The sequence below is a fragment of the Pantherophis guttatus genome, chromosome 4, assembly GCF_059756535.1.
Source record: "Pantherophis guttatus breed Tessera chromosome 4, ASM5975653v1, whole genome shotgun sequence".
Classification (NCBI taxonomy): domain Eukaryota; kingdom Metazoa; phylum Chordata; class Lepidosauria; order Squamata; family Colubridae; genus Pantherophis; species Pantherophis guttatus.
The window spans coordinates 137,912,835-137,937,466 of NC_142066.1; the positions used below are offsets into that span (position 1 = coordinate 137,912,835).

At 36.1% G+C, this 24,632-nt stretch overlaps 1 protein-coding gene across 2 annotated transcripts in view; it reads left to right on the forward strand.

The window, feature by feature from the left end:
• GPR158 (G protein-coupled receptor 158) overlaps nucleotides 1-10,501 on the forward strand; it is a 144,799-nt gene extending 134,298 nt beyond the window's left edge. The window contains exons 11-12 of one of the 2 annotated variants that reach the window (XR_004588529.2): nucleotides 1,742-3,699; nucleotides 6,007-10,501. Coding sequence is in view for 1 of the 2 variants with exons in the window: in XM_034402122.2 (XP_034258013.1) it covers nucleotides 1,742-3,202 (1,461 nt within the window). In the remaining variant the exon portion in view is untranslated. Of the gene's footprint in view, nucleotides 1-1,741 lie in introns of both variants that reach the window. The other variant, XM_034402122.2, reaches the window with a different exon arrangement.
• The last annotated feature ends 14,131 nt before the right edge of the window (nucleotides 10,502-24,632 follow it).

A 24,632-nucleotide genomic window follows, 5' to 3' on the forward strand; every position in this document is an offset into this window, starting at 1 on the left:
GACTGTGGAGCATGTCCTTTTACACTGCCCCATGTACAACGTAGCCAGGACTAATTTGATGTCTCTCTTAGAGACAGATTTCTGTGGGCCCAATGATAGTGATTTGGCCTTGTATTGTCTAGGGGATGGCTCCTCATACACTACCTCTCAGGTCTCAAAATTTTTTCTAAGAGCCGTAACCATTAGAGGAGAGCGCTGTGGTCCCTCTCAGCCGGGGCTTCCGGTGGCCGGCTGTTCGTGATGTTCTTTTCCCTATGTTTTTCTGTAGCTATGCTTGCATTTTGGTCTGTGACCGTAAATAAATTTATTATTATTCCCCCAATATCTCTAACTATAGGGACAAGCAAATATTAATTGCTTGTTGATATGTGGCTGGTATGAAGAGAAAAGCAGATAAATTATAAACAATGTCTACAGACACTCATTAGGAAAAGGATGTTAAAAGGCCTAGGAGACAGAGTGAGGCAAGAGTTCCCATCATGGGCAAACAAACTGCTCATATATTCTGTAGATCCACAGTAATTCAAGAGGGAATTTGGCTCTCTAACCCAGTTGAAGGTATGAGATCAAAGTGGCTTAGAGTTGATTTTTAATATCTGCAAATCTATATATGATAATGATTTCTGTGCCTGTATTCAAAAGTTTTAGGATCATGGTACCTGTTCTTTATAAGTCATCCCAGTCTATAAGAAAATTCATACTGTATATAAATGGGGGAACAGGCTTTACATAGTTCTGCTGATTATCTATTCAGGAAGAGAGAATCTGAATGAAAGACTGAATTTAGTTTTTCACTTCCTTTTTCTTTCAGAACAGATGATCTCCTGTATTTTGATAGGGACTGCAGAAATCCAAATGAGTTTTAAACCATGAAAATCAATACATAGAATATGAATTAAGATTGAGACCAACTGTTTATTTTATGCAAACTGATAAGTTGATAGTGATAAATGTTGATAGCAAAAAATAATATTCTACATTATTTGTGAAACTCTGTTTTACAAATTGTAATGATTACAGAATCTAAGTTATTTTATTTTTAAGTATTCACTTGATGGTAGATTCTAGGAGTCTTCTCCATACATAGATTCACTCACATGGATTGTAGCAATAGAACTTATACTTATATGCCACTTTATAGTGCTTTTTAATTGCACAACCACTTTCATTGTATACATGATGTACAATGACAATAAAGGCTATACTGTGTATACAGAACTCCTTAAGTCACAGGTGTCAAACTTGCAGTGTCACGTTGCTGTCACATGATGTATCACGACGGTTTTCCCTTCACGGAGCTGGGGTAGGCATGGCCTGAACATCATGTTCAGGCCATGATGCATCCGGCCTGCTGCCCGCCAGTTTGACACCCCTGCTCTAAGTCGTTTACAAAGTCAGCATATTGCCCCCAACATGCTCCCAACAATCTCGGTCCTCATTTTACTAACCTCGGAAGGATGGAAAGCTGAGTCAACCATGACCATTCAGGATTGAATTTTTGGATTATTGCAATACTGCATTCTAACCACTGTACCATCATGGGAAATAATATTGACTTTACTTATTGATTTATTACAATTATTTACATGCTGCCTGCTTAAATGATCCTAAGCAGCTTATGCCAATTGATAAATGAAGATATTTTACAAATGGATTTGTAGTTGACTTCTCCATGTTCCATTCTAGGTTGACTTTTGCAGAATATACATGATCTTTACTCATTTTGTCTGTTACTTTGCAGGATGAATTGAAGAAATTGTATGCCCAGTTGGAGATCTATAAAAGGAAAAAAATGATCACCAATAATCCACATCTCCAGAAAAAGAGATGCTCAAAAAAAGGTTTGGGTCGCTCAATCATGAGACGAATTACTGAAATTCCTGAGACTGTCACTAGGCAATGTTCACGGGAGGAAAAAGATTTTCTGGAACACGGGAGTTCCAAAAACATTGCCATGGCAAGGAAAAATCCACCAGATTGTAGTGGACCCATCAAACCAAAAGAGGAATCTTTGAGAAACAGAGTTTTCTCCTTAAAAAAGTCCCACAGCACCTATGACCATGTCCGAGACCCAACTGAAGATTCAAAAAGCTTAACCACAGAAAGTGGGGAGGTTATTTCAACTGCAGAGACATCATTATTGGATTCTCTTTCTGAAAACAAAGCAACTCAAAAACCTGTAGAAAAAACTGAAGCTGGGTCTATCGAAAATGTCCCCTTGGTGTGTAAATCTATGAGTGCTCACAACTTAAGTGCAGATAAGAAACCTCTCCATCCAAAAACATCCGTGTTACAGAAATCACTTAGTGTTATTGCCAGTGCCAAAGAGAAAACTGTGGGGTTAGGAGGGAAAACACAAAATGAAGAAAGTGTCAAGCCTCAAAAGTCTCAACCAAAGAGCAAAGAGATCAGCAAAAAGCACTCCAGCTCTGAAAAGACTGACCATAAAGATTCCTATCGAAGAAATTCAACCAAAGCTGAAGAGTCAAAGAAGCCTCATAAATCTGGGATAATGAAACAACAAAAGTCTATTCTTGATGCAGGAGCTGGTAAATGCCTGCTGAAGACAAGTGTTGACATAGAAGAAATTTGTCCTTGGGAAATGTATGACCAGACTCCAGAGATAGGACTTTCTGATTCTAAAATTCAAAAGCATGTCTCTATTGCTTCTTCTGACTCAGAGACCTTCCACCCTTCTCCAACAAAGGACCAGTCTCAACTTAAAACTACTGAAGTGTACCAGATACCGCTTCAAAAGAGAACCGAGAAAGGTGACGTGAGTCCTTGGGAGATTCAAGAAGAACATGAGGTGGAAGAAGAAAAAAATTGGAGTCCCAAAGCTCTGCAAGAAATTTCTGGGACTAAAAGTGAAAATATTAGTAGCAAACATTATACAGAGACTATTTGTGCTGAAGATTCCAAGGACATGACCACCAAAGCAATCATTCAAACCACAGAGAAAGATTTTACCAATAAACTAGGAATTCAGACAAAACATGCATCTTCCTCTCCACCAGGGAATGCATTTCCTTCTAATCCTGCTAGATCGGCAACTAATAATTCACAGAAACCTTTAATGTCTCGTGTGGAAATCTGCCCTTGGGAATTCGAGGGGCCAGAATTATCAAAAGCAGAAAGAAACACAACTTTATCAAACACAACCAACTTAAGCTCAAATAAAGCAGAGGTGCATCAGAAATAAGAAGACAGACTGTGAAAAAGAGATGCCACAGAAGAAAGGGAGGGGAGAGGAGGAGTGGGGGGGCTAAAGTTAGTACAACCTGCAAATTCTTAAAGAAGCCTCATTTCACCAGAGATGCACATAGGAACTAAGCAAAAATCGATTTGTCTTTTCTTTGTTCTTGAGTGCCAACAACGTTATCAGTGCAATTCAGGACATGAAGTCCCTTCGTGCCCCTAACAAGTTTACATTTCAGATGAGGGAAAAAAATATGCCTTTAGTAATTTTTTCTTTCTTTCTTTCTTTTGTAAAATATGTGGGGGTGGCAAGAAGACTATCTTAACATTCGTTACACTAGTCCTTAAGACTACGATTGGTTTAACACGGGCAGAAATTCACTCTATACTAAAAACCCTCACAAAAGGCGTAGAATCAGATAAATCTTGAAACTAGCCTTCCCAAACCTGGAACTCTCCAGATGTGCTGGACTTCAATTCCATAATGCCCCTCCAAGGAAGGTAAGAGATGGTGCTGACTAGGAAATTAAAGGGTTGAAATGTGCCCTGTGATGATAGGGCAGCCTCTTTTGAATGCCTCATAGCCTTGATTGGAAGAGGCTATCTCCCACCTGGGTTAAAGAAACATTGTCAATCCAGTTAGCTGTTAGGCATGAAAATAGGGAGCAGTGCCCTACTCTTTGAGACAGCAATGTATTCAGCCTGAGTTCAAGACATCTGGAGAGCACCAGCTAGAGAAAAATCTAACTTTTTAACATCTGGAGATAGCTTGCGTACCCATTCCAGAAATTATATTTTTTCCTCTCTTTAACCTCAATGGCACAGCTAACTTAATGCATTCCCTTAATTAGATTTTTATATAACGGCTCTGTTTTTCTTATGAACGTATGTATGTGGTTGTGTCTCATATTAAAGCATTCCAGTTTGTATAATGTTTGCAAATAACTTTGATATGGTTATATGACACAACACATTTATGCAACCTGCAGATATCTAAAGTTGCAGTCTTCAAAAAATAAAACACCCTGTGCTAGGTCTTTGTTTATTTCAAACCCCTCACCTCCCACCTGTAAGGTCTTAGCAGCTTATAAGAAAACACTTTTTGTCATGATTTATATTGGGGTTTGCTATTTTAATTGTTATTTTTAGTTATGACTTTATGTAGTAATTCAGGGGTTTTTATATGAGATATATTTCTTGTCCATAAATGATATATACTAGCAGAAGCTATATTTCAGATTAATCACAATCCTAATTAATTTATTACTGCTAGATGCTTAGAAATGAGGGCACTATTCTAAAATAAATCTGGGGATAATGTTTCTGTTGTTACTTTAGAAAATTGGGAAAAGTTATTTAACATTCCAAGAGTTCGACTTTAATCCTAATGATTTTGCTTGGTGTCTTACACTATGTTGATTTGAAATCATAGAGGAAATGCTGGGAGGTAGGAAAAAATATATTCTGATTAGTGTGAATAGTTTTTCCCCCCCTCTTCATTGCTGTCCAAATTCATTTTAGAAAGAGAGACTAAATGATTATGATTAAATGTGTATTGTACTGTTAAACTAAAGTGAGGAAGTAGGGGGGGAAACACTAACCGACATGCACTATTACTACATCACTTGTCATGCACTTGTACAGGTGTGTCTTATGCATGTTTACTTTGAAATAAACCCTACTGAATTCAGTATGGTTTACTTCCGAGTATATTAGCAGATGATGCAGTGTTCTCTTAATCTGCATCGTTTAAGTAATTCTTTATTTTTAGTCACTTTATAGCACTTTTAATATTCAGGTATACTTAAAGTGAAGAGTCTACCTTATTGGCACACCCCACTTTAATCTAAGATTGCCAGGTCCCACCCTGGAGATTGTAAGTTTTGCTTGTTTAAAGCCCCCAGCCTCTTCTTACTCTCCTGTTGTAAGGAGGAGCCCAGTTTTGCCTTATGGTATGTGGTGTAGTTTAAGGACAAAATTCTGCTGCTGAATTTCTTTCTTGACTAAAAATGTTGCACTCAACCGTGTATCAAGCTGAGGGAGCATTGCCAGGTTTGATTCGTTTAGAATGAGAGCATTGAAAAGTTAAAGAATGTCTTTAAATGGGGATGGGAAAGGAATTCCTGCAAGGTGGAAGATTTTCCAGAGTAATATAGGCAACCCATCAAGACTGCATTGCAGACTTCCACTAATTCTAGCCAAAAATGTAGAGCTGTTGTGTTTTCAAAAACCTGTTTTACACATTTGGCATTTTATTTATCCCTTTCTGTTTAACTGGGGAGACCTCATCTTCATCAAACTCTGATGAATATCTTATTGAAATCCACCAAGGAATTCCTAGCCTATCAGAGAACAAAGTTTCAGCTCCTGTTGACTAAATAACTCATGACTTTTCTGGTTTGCTCCCTCACAAAAATAGTTATCAAGGGAGAGTTGTAATATTATTATTTTTTTTAGAAATGTTATCTTTTTGCTTCTTCTTTTTTTTTTTGTAATGGAATGCATGATATGGCATCATTACTCTGCGTAATGCTCAGGTCCCATGAGATAACATTATGTGATGTGAGACAAGAATCAAGTTGAATCAGTTAATGGTGCAGGGATGTTGCATCACTTACTGTTTGCACAAAGCATTAAAGAATAGAGGGGGAAAGAAGCACGGATGAGAGGAGCTTTCAGCCTCTTACCGGCTTCAATAAAATTCGGTTCTACCATTAGGCAGAATGGGGCAGATGAACTGAGTGGCAGATCCTTGGAGTGAGCCACATTATCTGCCTTGCTTTCTTTCAACTGATTTCTTGCCTTCAGGTGTGAAGATGCTGTCCCATCACCAGAGCTGAAGGTGGAGTCAGCTGCCAGTTATTCAGTGTTGCTACATGGAATGAGAAGAGTTCATATTATCCTTCATTCAAGTATCAGTGACTGGTTTGCCTATGACTCAAGTCTTGATTTGGATCTCTTAAAGTAACAGTCATGATGATTCCCCCATTCACATCATATGAAATAATAATCAAATCTATGCAGTGAATAACACTAGCTTTTAAGCTGCATCTCCTTAATCCTTGCTTTGATAGGGAGATGATCTGAAAGCATATGATGCAGTGCCACTGCTGAAGCTAAGCAGGTCAACTCTTGGACACTTCATGGATGGGAGATAGCCAGAAATAATTGGTACATCCCCCCCCCCACACACACAACTTGGCTCTGCCATAAAAATGTGCATACTGTGCTCAATATGTATTATTTTATTTATGTTGATGAGAAGGTAAAGCTGGAGATGATCATGTAAACAGATCTGTTACTAATTTCTAGCTAATTAACATTTTGAATTGAATTGAATGTTATCTCAAGAATAAATTATGCATCAGCCAGGCAAAGATAAGCTACAGTGCAAGATTGTGTAAAGAATAGTCCATACTTATACAATTACTGATTACACATAACAGAATATTTATTTATTTATATATTTATACAGAAATTCATATTCTGTTTTGGACAACGAAAGGACTAAAAGCCATATCATATGATACTCTGGTTATAAATGCAACCCTAATTATAGAATCAAATATAGATAAGATGCTTGATACTCCCAATGATTTTAGCATCTGTTGCATAACTGGATTATTCCATATGTGCTCATCTGAATTGAAGAGGGATAAACATCTGTGACATAATACTCTGGGTATTATTGGTCAATAAAATTACATAATTCCTAACCTATACCCATGTTGGATAAGAGTTGGAATTCAACAATTGGAGCAAGAAATAAACCTAGCCTTGCCTAAGAACAAGCTAGTGGCAAATATGATTAAAACAACAACAACATTCATTTCAAAGGGAGTTAATTTAAAAAAGAAAATCATTTTGGTCTGTGAAGCTCCAACTGCAATTGAAGCTCCAACATCAGAAAAAGATTGGAATTTCTGAACTGTATAGTCAATTATATTATTCATTGCTATAAATGGTTGCCCATAATATCCATGTGAGCCCATTCCCTCCTCCCATTCAAGTGATTTTAGAGTGGTATGGGGAGCGGTATGCTGATTAGGGCTATGTGAGAGAAATGCACTTTAATTATTTTTCCATAAAGTTCTGATAGAACTTTTAAAAATTCCAGGGAATCAATTCAGGGAAATATAGTGTACAATTTGGCTAAAACTTCATAAAACCTCAGAAGTCTGCTTTTTTCTTGTAAACCCTCACCCCTTAGCATGAATACAGTACACTCACTCGTTATAATAAATAATTTGCAAAACTTATTATATAGGAAAAACTATATAATAGGAATATTTTATAGGAAAAACTTTTTGTTTTGGACAAAAAGTTTTTCCTATGGGCTATGAAATACAGTACCAGTCTCAGAGAGTAACAGGACAACAAGGAATTGTCATGATTAAGAATGAGCAGAAGGAAAAGAGAAAAGTGCATTTTAGTCTGTATCTGCTTCCCACTATCAAACACCTTCCAGCTATGTTGGGTCACAATCCAATATGGATATCCAATATCCATATTGGATTACAGATTGTATTCCAAGATACCTGGAAGGAATCTATTTTCTTGAGGCTGATTGCTCTGTGTAAGACTGGTGAAGAGCTCAGAATCACAGCCACACCTACTCCAAGACCAGAGGACAAATTAGCAAGAAGAAATGTACAGAAATATGTCAGGTGGGGAGATTTTCACAATAACAGTGCAATTCAACTTGCCTTCAGGAGTGTATATTTTGCATTTCAAAACTCTAGCTGAAGCCTTTTTTAAAAAAAAAAAACACAAATGAAATAGTATTTTTCTTAATTTACAAAAATATATGTTATAAAATAGAACATGTTGACATTTTGAAAAGTAAATGATAACATAAAGATAAAATATATCATATAGGGAAAATATAAGTTCAAGAATCCAAATGAAATCTTCTGAAGATAAGGAGTTTAATAGGTAGGAGGAAATAATTTTTCTTTAATTGTAACAGAAATTCAGCTTTCTCAGTAGAGGAGCAAATTACTTAAGGAAACTAAATAATATGACTATTACCTATCTTTTTCAGAGTTATAATGAAAAGCATAGTTTCTATCAAGGATGTCTGCAGAGAAACAAATGTGTATCATGATATTATTTGCATTGTTGTAGCTTGTAGCACACATCTATGGATACTACCAGGATGAAGGGACTAGCTTAATATTGTGCCTATGTGAAAAGCTAATTGAATGTTAAGGACCTCTTAATACATTACTGTTTGCTAACATGAATGTTATAGTTTACATTTGATTCTCAGTGTGTTTTAGCACTGAGACAGACTAGCAATTATGAAGATTGAGACATATACCAAACAATCATGAGAACATTATCTAGATTTTGAAATTCTGTTGATTCTCTGTTTTTTTATCCTATGCCCCATTTCTCTATTCCAGTTATAATATCTAAAATTACAACCAGATTTTAAGCAAGATCACTTTCCTCATATATTTTTCCTTCCTTAATATTTTTAGTTTGCACCAATGTACCTGGTATAAACACGATTACCTACGATTGTGTAGATTCTGTGCAGCTACACTGCACTAAAGTAAACAACATGGTTACAGTTTAATTGCATTAAGATGCTTTGATATGTAATATGCTGCTAATATTATGTATTCTTTGTTACAGATAAAAAGTGTATAAATTGAACCTACATATGAATGCACAACCATATCTTGTTTGCTTTCTGATAGTTTTATTGATTCTTAAATCCAGGGAATAACTTCAAGATCACTTAATTTTAAAGTGGCTTATAAATGCATTTATGTGCATTGATTGTGTTGAGGATATCAAGGAATCAATTATTGTTGAAGCAAATAATATATGTATACTTCTCTCTATCGGATTCCAAATTAATAGTGTTAGAAATAATAGAGTTCGTAATTAATAAACCCTATTTTGAAATGACAAATAAATTAAGAATTCTAGAATTTAAATACAATTTTAAACTATTCTTTATTACTTCTGTCCATTTTCTTATGATTTAGAGACTGGCCCAAACCATAGTCCAATTTTTGAAACCCAGTCTGTAACACTTTTATTCAACTCTTGATTCAGAATAATTTAATGGGAGGGATAGTTTTACAAGGATTGTCATTGTCAAAGACTACTGATATTGACATAGGTCCTACAGGTGCCACTGAAGATAACAAATGACTCTGTAATGGCAAATAGACTTTAAATACCTGTATGTCTTAGTTAATGTCTTGATTTGTGACCTTTCAAGGAAATACTAATATTAGTATTTAATCTCATGAAATTAAATATCACTTGAAAGTCATGACAGGTTGTTGCTTCTATCTCTTCCAGTTCGATCTACTTACATAAAAGTTAGGCTGAAAGTGACAGTGCAGAGGAACTCAAGGGCAGATTTTGATAATGCCTACTTTTCTTCTGGCACTTAAATAAGTTTATGCCACTTTAATCAAACCATCTATTAGCATGGGATTGGTTTACTCAAGCTGACTGCAGAAATCTCTGAAAAATGAAATGCTGTGTCACGTGATCGCTGTGATACAGCTAAGAGTACTTAAATTTATAAGTACATTAGAAAGCAAAAGAAAACCAAACGTACAGACTTAATAATATCGTGCATTGTTACAAGCCTATTAGAAGCATTGATATCTTCTGGCAAACCTAAATTATCCTACTCAATAACCCATTATCACAGATTCTTCTCCACCAGCATCTCTTAGTTAGTGGCTTAGTTGTCTCCCTACCCACCAACCTTTCTGGAGTTCCACAGATTTTCTGCCAAGGCAGAGGCAACTCTGGAGACAAGGTGTTTTTCAGCTGATTTGTATAGACCACATATAATCATTTGCTAAGTTGCCTTTCTGAAAATGCATGAGCAGACTGCATTTCTTGTTTTGAAGACATGGTTTCTAGAAGCATAGATTTATATCAATCTTATTAGACCTGTATATTTTATGCAAGAGGTACATGATTTAAAGTAGAAAAGTAAGTTTCCCATTGTCTGCTTTGGTGTCATTATGAATCTAAAAAACAAACATTGGTTTTATATTTGCTGTTCTCCTTCGCATGCACAACGATGACAGATAGGCCTGAGAAAACACTGCCTTTTGACTTTGACTATTGTAGCTACTAAGAGTTGTAGAATAAGTAAAGCTGTATGTCTGTTCACTTTAGTCTGTGGTATTTCTGGAAAAAAATGTAATCTAGCAATCAACAGCATCCACTATGAACTATTTGATAGATTTATGTAGTAATGTATCCCAGCATGTAAATATAATGTCTCTGCAATAAAACACATTTATATGAAAAGAAAGAGCTTGTGATAGTTTTTTTTTTTCATTGCCAGGATGCACTGGAGGAATTGAACATGCAGTCTATGTGAACAATTGAGTTTTACTGACTACTTCTGTTTACTAAATAATATTCCACATTTGCATCACATAGATAGAGAGATAGAGAGAGAGAGATAGTGATAGAGATAGAGATAGAGATATATATTAATGACATCTAACCAGGCTTTGAAAAATGTGGCACTTGAAGCCACTTGAAGACTCACTTGTAGCTGTGAAACATCCATTGTACCCTAACCCTAACCCAAAGTACTAAATTAATTTTTAGAGCCTCTGTATATCAATTTTATTAAGTTCTCTTATGTTTTTGAACTGAGTTAATCCACACATTTTAATGTTGCCAAATGTGAAAAACGGTGCTTTACAAAATACTTTTGGGATGTCTTAGGGGTTAGAGATGGGATGGGGATTCCATTCCACCTACTTACTATCTATTCCTCACCAGATAGACACAATTGGAATTCACCCAGCTGCGAATCATAGCTGCCATTCTGTATCATATTATTATGATAATTCTAAAATTATCCATATTTTTAATGGAAGTATCTATTCATGCCAGATTTTCATTCATTCCAGACTTTCCAAAATGTGCCTTTTTTCCCCTCCACAGACGCTTTGTGCTAGATTGCAGTTTATTGCCAAGAGAGTTAATGAGAAAAAGAGAAAATCCAGTGTAAATCCTCCAGAACATGAAAAGACTTTGATCATTAATTATGCAGAAACCACAGCTAAATTCATTTTCTTTGTACTAAAAATAATTCAAAAGTGTAAAAATGTTTTGTGCCACTTCCCAAGTCACCAAGCATTCTGCAAATCACCCTGAATATTTTTGTGAATCCCCCAAACTTATTCACACTGAGCATGAAACACACGACTTCAAAAACCAAATATCTTCCCTGATATTTTCTGTTGATTATCCTTTTCACTAAAGAAATGTGAACAGCCTGTGAACAGTCTGTGAACAGCCTACTAACCATATATATGTGTGCGTATATATACAGTATGTATATTGCTACAGGGCAGCACATATTTTAGTAATTCCCTGGTAAGGCAACAGTTTGTGAAAATATAGTATACAGACTATAATTGGATTTTAATTGGTTTTAAATGTGGAATTTTAAATTTGGGGGTTTTATAATTGAGTCAATTATTTAATAATTTTAATTATTTTTAAATTTTGTCTGTCTTTGTGCTTTTAATCAGGCTGAACACCGCCCTGAGTCCTTTGGGAGAAGGGCGGTATAGAAATAAAATTATTATTATTATTATTATTATTATTATTATTATTATTATTATTGTTGTTGTTGTTGTTGTTGTTGTTGTTGTTGTTGTTATTATTATTATTAACTGTGTAAGTCTCCACTAGATGGGACTAAGCCTTTTGGATCAACAGGTCCTTCAGCTTAACTACTATATTGTTCTGTTTCTTATTCCAGCTTTGTCCTATTAGATAGCACTGGCTGGAAGTCCTTGAATTTTCTAGGTTTTCTTTATAGTTTAACTTAGGGGTGTCAAACTCACGTTGTCACGGCGGCGTCACGTGATATATCGGGACTTCCCCCTCTTCGCTAAACCAGGTGTGGGCGTGGCCAGCATGTGACACATCCGGCCCACAGGCCACAAGTTTGACAGCCCTGGTTTAACCTTATGATTTATAACTGAAGAAACTTCCACACATCCAATCTGATTACTGGATCAGTTCTTTCTTTAAATAACTCAGATCTATTCAAATGTAGCTAGCAGTTGTTTGAACACAGAACAGTAGTTCCTTCTGCTGTCTTATGTTGATCTTGATTAAGCTACCCCTATAAACTGAATCCTGCTTCAAAGTCACTTAAGTTGGCTGAGATGTTTCATTCATGAATAGAGGAGCTGAACAGGAAAATTGCTTGATTTGCTGAAGAAAATTCTGGCTTCATAACAATCATATGGAGTATTGAACCATGTACCTATAAAACATATGAACTATACAGGCAGAGACCCCACACTCAGTTTCTTCTTTCTTCATTGGTCCCATCCACATTATGATTGATAGAACAAATATAGAGTGAATGGGAACAAAAGAGGAGACAGAAGTTGGGTTTGGGATAAAAGTGTGCACTAATAGATTATTAGCATTACACTTTTTATCAAACCAAATTGTCTTTCAAGTGAAGTATTACTTAAAATGTCTACCTGTCAGTCTTTGGATAATATAGAACAGGGGATCCTATCAGGAAGGAAGGAAGGAAGGAAGGAAGGAAGGAAGGAAGGAAGGAAGGAAGGAAGGAAGGAAGGAAGGAGGGAGGGAGGGAGGGAGGGAGACACACAAAAAAGTCCAAATGATAGTCTATGTTATATACTGGCTAATCTGATATATTGGTAATCAGTGTAACAAATAGGTACATTTAAAAGCTCCAAGCACAGCCAGAGAGATAAAAACAGTGTGCATCATCACATTTGAAAGCAAGACATTCCATAATTTTATAATGTGTTGTATTACTTCCTTTAATTAATTCTGAATCTCTGTGCCATTGCACATTGTACTGTTTTGTTTTTCATGTTTAAAACCATCTTGTTTCACCCTGTGGGGCATGAGTATATCAGCTTATAGGTGCTGCAATTTAGCATTGTGACTCATTTTTTTTTTCTTTCCCTGAGCTGAAGATGATTTGTGAAGTACCTGTGGAGTAAGTCTGCAGCCACAGCTTTGCCTAATGTTTTTAATTGCCACTAATGTTTTTGACCTTGAGCTCTTTAGAATTAAGGAGTTGGGAAATTATTGTGTTAAGTATTAGCCAACATCACTCAGGTAAAAAAGCACCCAATGTTCTTTTGAGTAACCACTCTTTTTAAATAAAGGAACCGTTCTAGCTTCCGGATGATCTTGGGTGGCCTTTGAGGAACTTTTTTTCCCTTTTCTATACTATTTCTAACATGGCAATCACAATTTATACATCACATTTCAAGTGCAGTCATATTGCAGACTTAAAGAAAAGCATTTTTATATTGACAATTTAATTTAATTCAGTTTCTAAAGACTTTTAGCACTGAATTGGCCTTTATTAGCGCAACCACATACTGGGTTGATTTTCACTGTTTTCGCTGAGATTTCCACCCATATTCAAGGACCTCTCTCTTTTTCCTTTTCTTCTTTTCATAGTGCCAGCTGAGAGTCCATTAATGTATATTTGAATTTTAGATTTTTAGAGTCAATTTTACAGCAAGTCATTCAGAATTGTTTTTTTGCTATTTAACACTTCATTTACCCACTCTGAAGAGGTCCCTTTGGTGCTCTTTGTCATGCCTTTATATTTTAATACTTTTAACAGATATCATTTCTTTATTCCTTAGCCCTACTTCCAAATCATAAAAAAAGAAAAAACAAGGACTACTGAGTTTCAGCTGATTATGAGGCCTTTAGAGTAAATAGGCTCAGATCTAGTTAGTACTTTTGACATTAGATCACCAAGATTTGAGAAACCAGAACAAGCTTTTTAAAAAACAAAACAAATCAAATAACAAAATCCCTGAAGAGAACAATGGCAATCCTTCAATATTGTTGTCAAGAACAGGATGGGATTCCATGTAGCTACCAAGAATAAAAAATGACCTGTCCAATGCCACCACACATTGTCTGGGGTTGGGTTCAGACAGCAAATGCAAGAGAAATTATGATAGTTAAAAAAAAAAAAGATAAAAAATTTGCAAGGGGCGTTGAGATATAGAAAACAGTTTGGGTATCTCTCCTTATCTACCATTAGCAGAGAGTCCCAGTCAATTCAAAACAGATACTTGTACATATATACACTATAGAAAAGGTATAAACAGGTATCTTCTTTTTGTGCACTTACATAGGAGAATTAATGAGAAAAACATGGCTGGGCAATTCTGGGAGTTATAGTCCACACACCTTAAAGTTGCCAAACTTGAGAAACTCTGTTCTAGAGCATTAAAAATGTGATACTATGTTATGCTATTTTTGTTATAAATATGTAACAGTCATTCATGTGCAGCAGAAAAATCAGTGAAAGATCTGAGTGATAGAGCTCCATCTAGTGTATTGGCTGGACATTCAAGAGAAATATTATGTCCAGTCAAGGTGTCACTGATTCTTTGCTTCAACCAACAAATTGTCTTCAATTTTTCAAGCATAAAAGAGTTACAACCAAATACATTTCAGTGGGAAGAGTAACAACTGACTGTGCATTTAAAGTAGTGATCAGCCAAATGTACGTATTATTCTGTATCAAAAGGAACAGTCATTCAAACACTACTCTAAATCCAATTTCTTGTGGAAAAAGAGTTAATTTAACTTTTAAGTCACTCTCTAAATGAATCATACAATTACTGACTTGAATGGTACCACAACGATCATTTTCTGCTCAATCCTCTGCAATGTGTAGGAAAATAATTAAAATCATCCATGAGATGTGGCTATTCACCCACTTCTTAAAAATCTTAGCAGATGAAGAACTCACACCTTCCATGGTACACTCTCACTACTGTACAGAGCCTACCATTAGAAAGTTGCTCTTTATATTCAAACAAAATCTTTATTTATTTCAGGTCCTGGTTTCTGTGATTATGGAAAATATTTGTTGGCTGCAACTTCCCTTTATGTATCCAAATATGCCTATTATGGCTCTTCTCCATTTTCAAAGTGAAAGTCCAAAGTTTCTTCAGCCTATCTTCATAAGCCTCATCATTAAATTCCTATGTCATCTTCATTTTTCTCCTCTGAGCCCTCTCAAACCTGTCAATGTTCTTCTGGAAATGTCTAAATATCATCAGGGCAGAGCTTTAGTAAAAAGGTAGAATCCCATCACACTGAAATCTTCCTGGTGGATTTCTTCAGAACATATATATATATATTACAAATACATGATAACAGGTAAGATAACAGCATATAACAGCTTGATAACAACTTGAATTGTCAGTTCAAAAAGGAGCTTAAAATACCTGCAGTAAAAACATTTTTGGAACCTTTTGTTCCTCTTTGAAAATGATAGCCTGTTTTTTAATTTAATAAAACACACACACACACACACACACACACAGAGAGAGAGAGAGAGAGAGAGAGAGAGAGAGAGAGAGAGAGAGAGAGAGAGAGAGAGAGAGAGAGAGAGAAAGTACCCTGCTTTCAGAGTAAATGATATGCTGCAAAGCATCCAAAATGGAATATGAATTTGTAAGCCCAAAATAATTTTTAAAAACATGAGATAGGGGGAGGGGGAGAAGCATTGTAAAATTACATCAGCACCATTCAGTATATCTCTCCACATCTTTCTTTCTTTCTTTGCCAACCAACCTTAATTCCTTAACGTACTTCATACATTGTTTTTTTGTGAGACGTTGACATTTTTTAAAAAAATAGAGTGACTCTACTGGGGAAGGGGAACTTCTGAATTCTGCCTGCCTTGTGATATAAGGCAACCCTAAAATAGGGACCTGTAGGAGATGCTCTCACAACACAAATTCTCTGACAATGTTGCCCATGAGTCTGAAAAATATTTCTGGTTCAGGAACAGAGCAGGAATTGTTGGAAGAAATGTCCATCTGGGTTCAGTTCCAAGTGGGAAGAAAGACACTGGAAACATGGAGGCTGATTGGAAGGATGGTTTAATGGTGAAGCAGAACTACCAAGCACATGTGATTCTGGGTAGAAGAACACATGGAGTGGAGAGTGAGATATATTTATACTCTCTCTTGGGCCTTGCAAGAAATGTATCCTATTGGTTGTCACACTCCCAGGGGGTTTTTTCGGGGGTCCAGCTAACCTTGTAGCGGTCTCTATCCCAGGCTTAGTTGAATCTTGCTAGGTGATAATGTTATGAAGAGGCTTGTGTTCTGAAAAGGTGTTGGGAAATTCCTATTATGGCTTAATGGCTTTGTCCTGGTTTGGATCTTGAGCGAGGGCTAATCCTACCACCCTGGAGCTGAAGACCTTTTGTCTTGTAGACAGGATGGCCCAGTCTTATTGAGGCTATTAACAAAGTGGGGGCTGCTTTCCAAGAGCATGTTTCTCCTTTTCTCATCCAGGGAAATATAATATTCTGCTTTTTTAAAATTTCTTAGAATAGTTCATTCTTCTACTACAGGGGTGGGTGCTAACTTCCTACAGAATACTAACACACCACATGCTACAGACATAAAGGGAGCTGGATTGACAGCATTTCATGAAAAGATTGTGATGTTAATATATAACAAATTAAGTATACCAAAAATAGATATTAGTATCTAAGATTTGTTTTAAGTCAGCTACTGCCCATGGAGAAAGCTGTTTTGTATTTTGAATTTCTCTTCCTTTCATCCAAGTTCTACCTTTCTTCTAGTTTTTTATTCCAGCAACTATCTAGATGATGCCAGCTATCGTTTCTTAGAAACAAGATATTTATAAATAGATATGTGTGTTGGCTGTAGATTATTTTTAAAAAAATACTGCACACTGCTTGTAATAGAAACAGAGATGTGGAGAAAATTCCATCATTCACTGACTTGGCTTTAAGCAAGTATTAGTTCATTCCTGGTGCTGCAGTGACTCCTAGTGTACAATATAGAAAACTATCGAATGAAAGCAAATGTTGCAGGATAATGTTGCAGGATCCAATCTGGGTCAGTCTCTTGAGATATAGTCTTTCGAGCTTTCGGATTCATGCTGGAGACCATCCTCAGAATGGTTTCTCTCTCTCATCAAATGTGTGCTTTGGGCTATTCCATGCATAGCATTTGTGGGTTGCATGATTGTCTGTGGCTTTTTCATTCTTGGTTGGAGTGTTGTTGGCCAGTTATTAAGTCGTTGCCTGTTGTTCCTTTGTGCTACCAAGTCCTCAACTCCTAATATTACCTCATAAGCTAATGATAAATCAGCATCCTGTTTTCAGTTAACAGTCAGGCAGTCAGGCACCAGAAAAATACTATGCATAGAATAAAATACTATGCATAGAATAAGCCAAAGCACACATATTGGTGAGAAAGAAGTTCCCTGAGGATGGGCTCTATCATGACTTCAAAAGCTCAGAAGACTAAGCTTCTCATCCTGGTGACTGACCCAGATTGGATCCTACAGAAAATTGTGCATAATAAAGGAGAAACTTCACCTGACAAACACCAGGGATAGGATTTCATGTTGAAGTCAAAAAGTGTAAAAATCCATACCCTGAAATAAGAGGATTATATTTATACAGTATCTTACCTATCTAAAGAACTGTATTGGCTTAAATAGATTTCTTTTACACGTTCTTGTCACAGGATTCCAGTGAACTGGGTTGATCTAAGAATATATGAGTGGCCAAAGGTCATCCTATAATATCCTATCATCCTATGGAATTGGGTATGTCTAGTTGGATGAAAAGAAAGACTGACAGTGACATGATAGCAGTGTTCCAATATCTCAGGGGCTGCCACAAAGAAGAGGGAGTCAAGCTATTATCCATAGCACCTGAGAGCAGGACAAGAAGCAATGGGTGGAAACTAATCAAGGAGAGAAGCAACTTAGAACTAAGGAGAAATTTCCTGATAGAACAATTAATCAGTGGAACAACTTGCCTCCAACACTGGAAGTTTTTAAGAAGAAATTAGATAACCATTTATCTGAAGCAGTGTAGAGTTTCCTGCCTAAGCAGGGGGTTGGACTAGAAAACCTCAAGGTCCCTTCCAACTCTGTTTTTCTATTCTATTCTATTCTATTCTATTCTATTCTATTCTATTCTATTCTATTCTATTCTATTCTATTCTATTCTATTCTATTCTATTCTATTATTTCTATATGATTGCCAAACTTCTGGTGAACAAGAAGGCTAACTGAAGATTTGAGATCTATTCTGGACATTTCTAGTCAGAAATCTATCCTAGTGTTCTCCAGAGTATTGAGATCCTTCATATATACAATCATTGCCATTCCCCAAATTCCTGGCATAAAACCATTCTGATCTATAAATGTAAAGAGAGATGTTAAAAGGAGTGCCCACCAATAGTTGGTTGCTACCGGTTCTCTCCGGTTCGGATGAGCCGGCAGCAGCGATGGTGAGGTGAGAGCGGACTGGTTTGCTCTGACGGTCAGCTGGGCCCTCCTGCCCACCCCTGCGCTATACCTACCTATATTCGTTCGTTTTTACCCCGGCTGATAGGCGCGGCAGAGCAGATTGCCGTGCCTCAGCTGTTCTGAAATTCAATGCAAAGCAAATTTTGCGCAAAGCAAACAGGTGGTAACACTGGTTGAAACTCACCACTGGTGCCCACCAGATAGGATTCTTTTAAATTATTTTTGGGAAAACATAATCAGCACCAGGAGCCTTATTAATCTTAAGGGGTCCGATCAGCCAGGATACCTTTTGTGGTGTAAATGGTGGCTCTCATTCATTTCACGAACAGGGTCTGTATACAACTCTCTGAAGTATTCCTCCCAAACGTGAGCTGGTACTTGGTTAGTGATTTTTCCAGTTCTCTAATGATACACCAAAAAATTCATGTAACTTTCATCCTAACTGATTGAATATATTTTGTGCCACATTAATGGCATCCATTAATGCCACATTTTTCTTTTAAAAGGGTCCTATTTTGAAACGTCTTAAGTAGTGAATTTGATCCCCAGAAGGGAAGTTTTTACTTTTTCTATACTCTTTATTATATGCCCTCTTTAACTGTACACAATCCCAATCAAACCATTTTATAACTAGCTTTTGGGAATGAGGTATCGTTCCATTGGTGAGAACTGATTTCAGATTGGCTATTAAGGGTTCAAACCCATCTGGACATGATCCTTGAAATTTACTTTCTAGGAGATGTGCATTCAATTCTAGAATTTCTGAAGCTTGCCATTTAGTGGCTTCGATTGCATTTTCCTCAGTCCATCTTTTTAAATATTATTTTTTATTATACAATTTTCTTTGTTATATATAAAATTTCCATATCCACAATGGCAGTGTACTGACTGGGTATAATCTTCTTTAAATACAAATAATAAATTGTATATACACAATAGCTATAACTATTATTCTCAAAATCTATTCACCATATTCTTCACATATCCTTATTAAACATTTTCCGTTATTTAATTAAACGCTCTGTTCGGTTTCATCTATAATTAGTTAATAACATCAAACATTATAAACAACCATCATACAACCATCACATTTGTAACCATTATCGTCCAAATCTATTAATTATAATGTTTACATTGTCCTCATTATTCAATGTTCATTATTTAATTAAACATTTACTTCATTTTTATTTACATATCCCCCTTAATTCTAAATTTCTAACTTCTGCTTCTGTTATCTAACCATTGGTAAAATAATTCTCAAGTTAAAAAGTATTCTGTTTCCTCCTTATGCTTAATTTTCAATGTTAATCTATCCATTTCAGCATACAGTATACTGGTATTTTCTTTATTGCATTTTCCTCTATAAGTATATTTTCAGTTTTCAGTTTTATGCATACACAATTCTCGCTGCTGTTACCACATGTAAAAGTAAATATATATTTCTTTTATTATATATCTCCGGTAGGATACCTAACAAGAACATCTCTGGTTTTAGATCTATTTGTTGTTTTATCATTTCTTCTAGCCACATTTTTATTTTTAACCAATATTTTTTTGCCATAGGACAAGTCCATCACATATGATAGTAAAAACCCGGTATCTGTTTACATTTCCAACATCTGGGAGATACGTTTTGGAACATCTTTGCCATTCTTGCTGGTGGCAGATGCCACCTATAAAACATTTTTATAGATTTTCTTTGTAGGATGTTGACATGGTCAATTTATAGTTTCTTTCCCAGAGTTTTTGCCATTTGTCTAATTCTATAGTATATCCAAAATTTTTGGACCATACTATCATAGTTTCTTTTACTTGTTCTTCTTTCATTTTAAAATTCAATAGGTAGCTATATTTTTTAAAATTAGTTTATCATCCGTCCCTAAATATATCTGATCTAATTCTGAAGGTTCTTTGCAAAATCTGTACATTTATGCATCTTTCTTTTATCTTGATTTTAATTTTCATAAGTGGCCACCAAACCAAATCAATTCCTTGATTTTTCAGTTCTTGTTTCGATTTTAATTCCCCTTGTTCATTTAGGATATCTTTATATCTTGTGATTTTTTTTCCAGTTCAAGAACATTTGGATCAGTTGTGGTATTCAGCCGGTTCTATCCAGTTCGGGCAAACTGATAGCGACAGCTGCTGGAGGCTCCGCCCAGTCACCCTGACGTCATCACGTTCCATTTTTGACGCTCTGCGCATACGCAGAAGGTCCCCCGTGCGCTCACATTTGCAAATCGGTAGCGAAGATAAGTGAATACCACCCCTGATTTGGATGTATTAGTGCTTCCATCATGGATAGCCAGACCAGTATTTTTATGTAATGTTTCTCTTTAATTCTTTCCCATACTAAAAGCAGAGTGTTTCTAATATAATGTCTTTGAAAATATCTATGTATTTTATTTCCCCCATACCACATAAAGGCATGCAACCCCAATTGTAAATCATGTCCTTCTAAAGTCGATATGCTTTTGTTCCTCAAATTAACCATTCTTTCACCCATGTAAGCACTGAGGCCTAGTAGTACAAGTCCCAATCAGGTAACCCAAATCCCCACTTATTTTTAGTTTTTTGTAGCATTTTCAATTTTATTCTTGCTTTTTTTCCCTTGCCAAATAAACCTTAAAATCATTTTTGTTTAAATCCTCAGAAAACTTTTTTTCTAGTTTCATTGGAATTGTTTGAAACAGAAATAATAACTTCAGCAAAATGTTCATTTTTATTTTAGCTATTCTTCCAACCATCAACTATCAAAATGTAAGGTTTTCCATTTTTCCAAGTCTATCTTTATTTGTTGTATTAATTTAAAATAATTATCTTTAATGGTTGCACATCTCGCCATTAACCAAATTCCTAAATATTTTACTTTAGTTATCTGAATGCCCATCTTTTCCATCAATTCATTTTTTGTTTATTTGTAAGATTCTTTACCAGCATCTTAATCTTTTCTTTGCTTATTTTTAATTCTGCTACTTCACCAAAATCTTCTATTTTTTTTTATTAATTTAGATCTCATTTCTGGTCCAGGTGTATACATTCATTCAGGAACCTTTTTAGTCTCTCTGCTACTATTGAAGCATATATTTTGTAGTCTACATTTAATAATGATATTGGTCTATAATTTTTTTATCTGCTGTAGATCTGAATCTTCTTTTGGTCCATTTAATGCTCACTTGGTTATTATAGTTATCGAGCCTTGGTGGATAGATTGAGTTAGCACTTAGAAATTTCCAGTGGGGTGTCAGAGTTAGAATTACTCAATAGTGGTCATTTTCCAGTTGTGAGTCTACCTCGATCTTCCATTTACAAAATTTAAAAAGGTCATTGGTACTCTCCAGTAATCAACTGTAGATTTTCTGCACCCCCAATAGGTGTATTCTTCTAGGTGGTCCCCACTTATGGAACCATTAAGGATATATAGTTCCAAAAGTATAATAATCTGTTTTACACATAGACCTGCCCTGTTAACTTTTAGGTCTTTAAATTCTCTAGAATATAAGGATTCCTCTACAGGAGTGGGTTCTACTTACCTTTACTACCAGTTCACAATGGGAGCGCTTCTGCGCATGCGCAGATCACCGATGATGATGTCGTGGCAAGTGGGCAGAGCCTCCCACTGGTTTTACTACCGGTTCTATAGAACCGGACCGAACCGGGGGCAACCCACCACTGTTTCTCTAGTATATCCTCCTCATAATGGATCTTAAATTGATTAAATCCTAGCATTTAAATCCCCACCTATAATTATTGTAGCTGTAGGATATTTGTCTGAACAACTAAGGATAAAATTTTCTATGTGTTCCTAAATATTGTTGACCATATTAAGAGGACTAATATGAACATTTAAAAGCAAAATCTCTACCTGTTGGGTAGTCACAAACCATGGCTGTAGAGAAAACAAAAAGACACATTTGAATTGCAAAGTTGTGCTAACTAGGGTAAAAGTAATGACTTTTCCTCAACTGCGAGATCCTCTACTGGCCCAAGAGGATTCAGACTTCTATTTTTAATAGGGCCATTTTCAGAAAATCCGTTACTCACTGAGAGGAAAGTGAGAGGCTCAATATTTGGAGATACAAGATCTATAAGTGGCTCAGCTGTGGCAATTATGACCAACAAGGTTTTCTTCAGATTTTCTAGTTTAAACAGTATATTGTCTTGTTCTTTTTGTGGTAAAGAGCCAAAAGCATTAATAAGGCCAGCTTCTGTGTTGAGAACTTCTTTGTCAAGTAAGGCTGACTGACTCCCACACTCTTGATCTCCCAAGGTTGGGAGTGAAGAAGCAGTGACCTTGGGAGCTAGCATGTTAGCTATTAAAGGTTTAACCTTCTCATCACAAAGGTCTCTAGGAGGAAAAATTTGAAAGGAAGCTAGATATTCTCTCATCTTGAGTAGCATCAAAGGGATGGTATGCTGTTTAAAGGACAAGAGTATCTGCTTTCGATTTGAAAGACCTGGGAGCCATTCCACAGCATGTAGATCAATCTGCCCACCTTGGCAGCGAAGAAGCTGACCTAAGGAAGCTAGGATTGCTCTCCTGGTATTCCAACGTTAAGCCTGTTTATACAAATTCTGACAGCAATCTGTTGTGTTTGCAGTGAACGATTTAATTGGGGGAGGGGAAATACTTTGCTGCCTTCCAAGAAAAATTTAATATTTGTAAGTTCCCCTCTCTTTGCTTTATCAGGAGATAGAGAGTTATTCTTAGAGAGCTGCAGCTTTTTAACAAATTCTTTAGATATTTCTTTGGCTCCTTACTCCTTATTGGCACACTTGCCTAGAATGAGAGATTTAACTGTGTCTGTTACAAAGGTTTTTGTGGGAAAAGAATGTACTTGCTTTTGAAGAAAAATGGCTATATTTCTTTTCAATGTCTCCAATTCATGCTTTATGATTGTAAACTGCTCAAATATTGAGGAACAGTTTGCCCTGTGAAGAGACATTGTTCTGCCGTAAACTCAGTTGAATTTTCCCACGGTAGCCTCTCTATATTCTGATTTTTCTTATTATTTTGGGGCTTCATTTCAGATCCCCTGGACCAGTACCCAGGTTGGTTACTTATAATACTGACTGGCCATCGTTTTCCTCTCCCCCAAAGAAATGAAGAAATGTCTAATGGTTGTTGTTTTGCCTGTTTGGATGTCCCCTTCTAATGCTTCAAATTTGTTAGAAATGGGGGGTGGAATTTGTTTTACTTACTGTTTTCTTTTGTGGGAAGTGCTCCTCAATTCTTGGCTATTTTTGGAGACTTCAAAAGAGGGAGATATCCTGGGTTAACCCATGGTGTTTCTTTCTTTTCCCCGTAACTGTCAATTCCAGGGAAAATCCATTATTTGTCTTCACTATTATCTCATCCAAACAAAGTTAAGTAAGTAAAAAATAAATCCAGTAAATGACTAAAAACTATGTCATAAAACTGAGTAGAGCTGCTGTGAATGTGTGTTGCTGGGCTGACAATACAGCCTCCAATCCTCATAAGAGAAAGTAACAAAGATACTTCATACAATGCATTTTAACAAATGAGTTGTCGTCTATTTGTTCCATTCAGGGATGCCTACAATTTCCACTCAAAGTGGATCTTCTTTTGATTATTGACCATTGACCATTCTGATTCTTTATTTTAAGAATCCCTATGTTTATTACTCTGGTGTTCTATGGCACAGATATCAAACTCACAGCGTCACATTGCTGCGATGTGATGTATCGTGGTGTTTTTCACTTCACAGAGCTGGGGTGGGCGTGGCCTGTGCGAGACACATCCTGCCTGTGGGCCGCCAATTTGATACTCCTGTAATATGGTAAGCCATCCATAAGGCAGCAAACTCTTTAAAATTTCCCATTTGTGCTTTGCAGTGAAATACAGATAATTTTTAATTTACAGCCAATCACTTAATGACTGTTCAAAGTTACAATATCTCCACAAAGAAGTAGATACACACAGTTCTGAAGTTCTGATAACCCCTCCCCCTGTGATCACATTTTTTAAATCTTCAGCAATCATTCACAGCCATTTCCAGAATTCAGTGTGACCAGATTTATGAAGTTTTTGCTGAAAACTGTGTATTCCT